The 7,500-nt window shown below is 40.2% G+C and overlaps 1 protein-coding gene across 1 annotated transcript in view; it reads left to right on the top strand.

Moving 5' to 3' along the window:
• The window catches only part of LOC115232134, a 48,889-nt gene that overhangs the window by 14,685 nt on the left and 26,704 nt on the right, over positions 1-7,500 (top strand). Inside the window, exons 4-5 of the mRNA XM_029801988.2 lie at positions 585-726; positions 2,409-2,503. Coding sequence (XP_029657848.1) covers positions 585-726; positions 2,409-2,503 — 237 coding nt within the window. The remainder of the gene's footprint in view (positions 1-584; positions 727-2,408; positions 2,504-7,500) is intronic.

Here is a 7,500-nt window from a genome sequence, read left to right as displayed (position 1 = left end):
GTCCTTTCGGCATCGATTAAAATAAGTACCATTTGAACACTGGGGTCAATGTAATCGACTTTTTTTTCTTTTTTTTTTACTTGTTTCAGTCCTTTGACTGCGGCCATGCTGGAGCACCTCCTTTAATCGAGCAAATCGACCCCGGAACTTATTCTTTGTAAGCCCAGTACTTATTCTATTGGTCTCATTTGCTGAACCGTTAAGTTACAGGGACATAAACACACCAGCATCGGTTGTCAAGCAATGGTCGGAGGACAAACACAGACACACAAACACATACACACACACACACACACATATATATATATATATATATATATATATATATATATATATATATACATATATACATACGACAGGCTTCTTTCAGTTTCTGTCTACCAAATCCACTCACAAGGCATTGGTCGGCCCAAGGCTATAGCAGAAGACATCATCGCCGTCGTCATTGTCATCGTCGTCGTCATTGTCAATCGTCGTTGTCGTCCTCATCATTGTCGTTGTCCTTATCATTGTCGTTGTTGTCGTCGTCGTCGCCACCGTCACCACCGCTGCTGCTGTTGTTGTTAATGTTATTCTTTTTGCAGCAGACCCTACTCAATCGTACCAATACTTTTATCCTGGAAAAGCTGCTCCCTTACACAATGTACGATGTAGCTGCAAGGGTTAAAAAAGAAAACAATGGTTTGTGGAACCCACCCTTAACGACGAAATTTATGACAGCCACAGGTAGGTTTACTCTTGCCATATTTTCTGTTGTCCTTTATTTATCAATGAAGACATGTGGCATAATGGCTCGGGTCTTGTATTCATGATTGCAAGGTCACAGTTTTGATTACTGGTACATTGTATCACCAAGCAAAAGACTTCATTTGCACGCAGTTGTAAATGAGTAACCTTGAAAGGGATTAGAATCATAAGTTAAGTTAAGTTAAGTTAAGTTAATTTTTTGGCTCAAAAAGCAAAGTGCAAGGCCATGTAGGGGGACATGGAGTTATGTACAGGAAGGGTCTTCATGCAAAGAGTTCAGGCCATTTCTGGTCAAGAGAGACTTTGAACCGAGCGGTCGTCGGCATCTTCACTATCTCGTACGGCAGCTTATTCCACAGATCCGCAACCCGGACGGAGAAAGCCCCTCTCCTTCGATTGAGATGAAATCGTCGCAGATAGAGCTTTTTTGGAGTGACCCCACAGCCGACGACGCTCTGGAGCAGGAGTGAAGAACAGCTCTTTCGAGAGGTTACACTTTCCGCTTATGATGTTGTGAGAGAGAATGAGATCACCACGGCGGCTGCGTTTTTCTAGAGAATAAAGGTTGAACGTCTTCAGCCTTTCTTCATAAGACAAATGCTTGAGACAACAGGAAGAAGTCATTTATATGTCATGAAAACAAAATAAGTACCCCTATGAGTCTTATGGCTCACGACGGTTATGTCCAGAGGTTGATGATGATATAACTGGTAGTTAGGCAGAAGCAGGTGCAGTGCAATTTCATGGGTACCATTGCTTGTTATTATTTTACCCGACTGCAAATGGAAAAGGATGTCAGTTGGTGCTAGCAGGCATGAAATTTCAGAATCATCATCATCATCATCATCATCATCATCGTTTAACGTCCGCTTTCCATGCTAGCATGGGTTGAACGGTTCAACTGGGCTCTGGGGAGCCAGTAGGCTGCACCAGGCCCAGTCTGATCTGGCAATGTTTCTACAGCTGGATGCCCTTCCTACGCCAACCACTCCGTGAGTGTAGTGGGTGCTTTTTATGTGCCACCGACACAGGTGCCAGACGAGGCTGGTGAACCAGAATGGAAACCAAATATTAAATATGTACTTTCGATGTACTTTTTATCGGTACAAGTGTGGCTATGTGGTATGAAGTTAGCTTCCCAACCACATAGTTCCAGTTTCAACCTCTCTGTATGGCATCTTGGCCAAATGTCTTCTACTATAGTCTTAGGTTGATCAAGGTTTTGAGGGTGGATTTGGTAGTTTGGCAGATGGAAATGTGTTAGTGTGTGTCTGCACATGCTTATGAGATATGTGTGTTACAGTCTCCTTACAATGACTTCCTGTGATAGTTGTAAATGATTGTCACTGTTATACAAGCAGTGTAATTCATTTCCAATATTCTCTGAGAACATGTGAGTCCATGTGGATGTATTACCCGACTTGGAAACAGTTGAAGGTTGGTGACAGGAAGGGCATCCAGCCATAGAAAATTTGCCCCGAGTATTCTATGTCCAGCCTGTGCAAGCATGGAAATGAGGATGTTAAATGATGATGACAGTGACATGTCAGTATTGTCCCTTCTTTCAACTAAAATACTCTTACCTAGCCGCCACTACCCATCGCAGAAATGTCAATTAGTTGTTTGATTAATCTTATAAGAATTCTGTACTTCTCTTTCAGCACCTGCCAACCCACCTAGAACCACAAATGGGAGTTATTATCTGTGGAATTGTACCGAGACAGGACTTGGCAAATGTATCATAGTTTACTGGGAGGTAAGAAAGGAATATATATTTACTATTATCTTGACAAATTTTATTTAAAAAGATAAGCTAAAAAAACAAAAGAAATGTAAACTACAAGGGTACAGGTTCAGTTCTATTGCATGGCACCTTGGACAGATGTCTTCTATTGTAGCCCTGGGTTTGCCAAAGCCCTGTGAACAGGTTTAGAAGATAGAAACTGAAAGCTCATTATGTATACTCTTTTACTCTTTTACTTGTTTCAGTCATTTGATTGTGGCCACGCTAGAGCACCACCTTTAGTCGAACAAATTGACCCCAGGACTTATTCTTTGTAAGCCTAGTACTTATTCGATTGGTCTCTTTTGCTGGCAGAAACGTTAGCACGCTGGGCAAAATGCTTAGCGGTATCTCATCTGTCTTTATGTTCTGAGTTCAAATTCCACCAAGGTTGACTTTGCCTTTCATCCTTTCAGGGTTGATAAATTAAGTACCAGTTGTGTATTGAGGTCAATCTAATCAACTGGGCCCCTCCCTCAAAATTTTGGGCCTTGTACCTAGAGCAGAAAAGAATATCTCATACATTTGTGCAATTATATAGCCACTTATCCTATGACAATAATTAGCTGATTAGAAGCATTTATTGCATAATTAATGTATTAATTACTTATGAAATGTTGTGTGTGTGTGTGTGTGTGTACATATATATATATATATATATATATATATATCAGTATGTGTGTGCACGCATGTGTATGGATCTCTGTATATATATGTGTGTGTACATATATATATCAGCATGTGTGTGTGTGTGTGTGTGTGTGTGTGTGCATATATATGTATTGGTGTGTGTGTTTGTATGCCCCTACACGTAATATGTTCTTGACATGTCTCTTCTTTACAACTCCTCTTCTTAATACACCTCCCCCCATCACTCTTCTGACTACAACACTATTCACTCAGCTGCTGTAGTAATATGAATCATCCACCACCACCACCACTACCACCATCCCACCTAATAGCACTTTTTTCTTGCATTCTCAGTAAAGGGTAAAGACACCCTTCGGTCATGAATGACCATGGAATTGTATCTAGAAAGTTACCCTCCAAGACACAAGTTTGGGCAAGGTTGTTTATAGAAGACCAGCAGTCGCCCATGCATACCAACCTCCCCTCTCCACACCACCAATGTTATCCAAGGGAAAAAACAAGGGGTCCAATACAGCTTGGCACCAGGGACATCACAACTCATTTCTACAGCTGAGTGAACTGGAGCAACAAGATATAAAGTATCTTGCTCAAGAGCACAATACAGCTTGGTCCAGGAAACGAACTCACTACCTTGTAATTGTGAGCCCAATGCTCTTGTCACTGAGCCACGCACCTTCTCAGTATTACCATCTTATTCTCCGTAGAACTCTCCTTTCACCTCCAGTCTTCCCCTTTGCATCTCCCCATTCTGCCAATTTCAGTCACCACAACTTATGTTTGTCTCCCACTATTTCCACCCCTTTGTACTTCTAACCCTGTCCTTGGTACTGTGCTTCTCTTTCACACCATGCACACATGCAATTTCAGCCATTCTGCTCACATCAAATTCCTGTCCCAGTTTTATTTCATCTGACTTTCTGACTTTCCTCCTCCAAACTGATATTCCCTATTGACCGCACCTCTATTCATGTTCTCTATTCACTGCATTCTTTTCTACCCCAACTCTATCCATCTGCCACTCTCCTTGCATATTCTTGCAAACTTACCTATTCATTCACCCTATCTAATCCCCTGGGCCACTTCTCTTATTTCATCTTCCTGTAACTTAAAGGTACACCCTGATACCTCTTCACTGCCATCATCTTCCCTTTTCCAACTAGGGTAGCAATGTATCTCTCCTACTGTGAGACACCTGTTTCTGTCCTTCTATCATACTTTAACTTTCCATCATCTGGCAAAAGGCCAACACCCCCAGCGCTATGCCCCCAGTTCAGTTGAGGTATTTCATCTTACCAGTTACTTAGTGACCTCACTAGTCAGTTCCATGTAAAAAGTACCCAGTACACACTGTGAAGCAGTTGGCATTAAGCAGGGCATCCAGTCATAGAAAGCAAACATTGAAGCTTGGTGCAATTCACTGCCTTGTCAGCTCTTGTCAAGCCATCCAACCCATGCCAATATGGAAGACAGACAATAAACAGTGATGATGGCAGTGTGTGTGTGTGTGTGTGTGTGTGTATACAGGGTGCGGTGAAAGAATTGTTGTCTAAATTACGCAAAAATGAAAATAGCACTGACATCTCATTTTAACAGATATATTTACCAAAATTATATTAAAATATCTTGAAATACTTAAGAATAAATTCATTCAATAGTATTGCCATTGGCTTCAACTCCAGCCTCCAGACAACTTCGGAATCTCCCGCAACTCTTCTGGATGGTCTCCTTGTTTAAGTTGGTGAATGTTACCATAATCCTTGCCTTCAGTTCATCTTTGGTGTTACAAGGAGTTTTATTGGTCCTTATTCATCTGCACTCCACACATAATAATCAAGGGGGTTGCACTCTGGGGAGTTAGGTGGCCAAATGTTAGGGGATGATGATGTCGCAGAAATTGTCTGACAACCATGACTGGATTCTCCTGTTTGTGTGGCATGGTACAGAGACCTGTTGCCAGACACAAGGTCTTTCAGCAGCCACCCTCTTGACCCAGGGCAGCTCTACCTCCTCTAGGCACTTGATGTAGACCTTTGTGTTGAGTCTGAGGCCATGTGGGAAGATGAATGGAGGCATAATGTCACCATTACTACTGATCACTCCAAACACCATGATGCTGACTGGATGTTTGATTTTTATCACTCTCCTCAGATTGACATTCAAACACTCTGAAATGTTCATATTGGAGCTTCTAGCATAGATATCAAGCAGTACAGCATGTTGTTTCCAAATTTCTGGCAGAGTGAATTGTGTCACGGTGCTGTTTTTTTCTCAAAGACAGTGCCCAACTGACCCTACTATACTGTGTAGTTGACAAAAATCAAAAACAAACCACACACATGTGCTTAATTAAAAATATAAAATGTATATATATCATCATCATCATCATCATCGTTTAACATCTGCTTTCCATGCTAGCATGGGTTGGATGATTTGACTGAGGACTGGCAAACCAGATGGCTGCACCAGGCTCCAATCTTGATCTGACAGAGTTTCTACAGCTGGATGCCCTTCTAACACCAACCACTCCAAGAGTGTAGTGGGTGCTTTTATGTGCCACGGCACGAGGGCCAGTCAGGCGGTACTGGCAACGGCCACGCCCAAATGGTGTTTTTTTTTTACGTGCCACCTGCACACTGGCACGAGTGCCAGTAAGGCGACACTGGTAACAATCATGCTCGAATGGGGCTTTTTATGTGCCACCGGCACGAGGGCCAGTCAGGCGGTACTGGCAACGGCCACGCCCAAATGGTGTTTTTTTTTTTACATGCCACCTGCACACTGGCACGAGTGCCAGTAAGGCGATGCTGGTAACAATCATGCTCGAATGGTGCTTTTTATGTGCCACCGGCACAGAATATATATGTATTTATATTTGAAAGAAATGAATAGAAATGACGTTTCTGATAATTTTTCTGCTTCAATAATTAGTTGTTTACAAGTTTACAAAAGTTTACTCCTCTGATGGGAGTTTCTTGCTTAAAAGCAGTTTTCAAACTGATATTTTAGAGTCTGTTATTCACTGTTTGAACAGGGAGTGTTTAATTACAAACATACACACATGCAAACACTAACACACACCCACACACACATATACATACCCCATACATAAACACATATATAGATAGACATACACGCGCACGTATACACACACACACACACACACAAGCAAGAACATTTTGTTCCTTCTACTAATGTTATTTCGTCCTGTCCTTGCACACATTCATCAGATTATTCCTGTAGCTCTATGCTCTGTCACTCCTGTTAGATAACAGTGGTTTGTTTTAAATAGCACAAAACCACTAAGCCATTTCAGAAACCAAATGTTCCTTGTACCATGTTTTTGTCTCCCTTTTCTATCCATTATATTTTCATCAAGTTTTCGTCTATTTTTCCCTTCTCTGTCTAACTTTTGAAATATATATATAATTATATAAAGAACACATTCTTATTTGAGAACACATTCTTTGTGGAAAATACTGATTTTGACATCTTGATTAGGGAGAGAAATTCAATATCCTCATATGTATATATATATATATATATATATATATTACAAAATTAGAAAATGGAGAAACATACTTAAATCAATAAAACATCAACTATCAGATGATACCCAATCAATACTTTATTACACCATTACATATCAGTAAAGGCATTATACAAAATATACAGTAAATGTAAATAGACAAGGAAAATATAAGTATAAAATATAAAATATAATACGTAATTATATCCTATCTGACAGCTGTTTCGGCAGTAAGGGCAGTCATACCTCATTTAACCTATAAGCCATAAAGGCAGGTATAAATGAGGCATTAACAAGGATGCCCCACGGCCTCTTCAGAGAATTTAATTTGTTATATATATATATATATATATATATATATATATGAGGGGGTGCTTAATGCATGTTTTTGTTTATGTGCTCATTAAGATCAGGAGGAAAGTCCTTTTAAGACACCATGTGTTTAAAAAAGCCCTGTAAAGCACTTTTCGCTACATTTGGTGTGTCTTTTCTAATTGTGCTACCAATCCACTTCCACTTTTTCTTAAATATTTGCTCTCTAATCAAAACTTGATTTGTTCTTTGCCATAGCTCCATATTGCTTATGTGTTCGGGCCATCTAATTTTAAGTATACTACGCAAGCATCTGTTGATGCAAAATAAAGCGTCAAAATTAGAAGCAATAGCTGCCAAACTAGGATTGAAAGTCAACCACGACAAATCAAAAATTATGTGCATTAATGAAGCAAACAGTGAACATATTAAACTAGAAACCAGTGAACTAGAGGATATAGCCAAGTTTACATATTTAAGT

The sequence above is a fragment of the Octopus sinensis genome, unplaced genomic scaffold (genome assembly GCF_006345805.1).
Source record: "Octopus sinensis unplaced genomic scaffold, ASM634580v1 Contig19392, whole genome shotgun sequence".
Taxonomy (NCBI): domain Eukaryota; kingdom Metazoa; phylum Mollusca; class Cephalopoda; order Octopoda; family Octopodidae; genus Octopus; species Octopus sinensis.
This window is presented reverse-complemented; position numbering and strand designations above follow the sequence as displayed.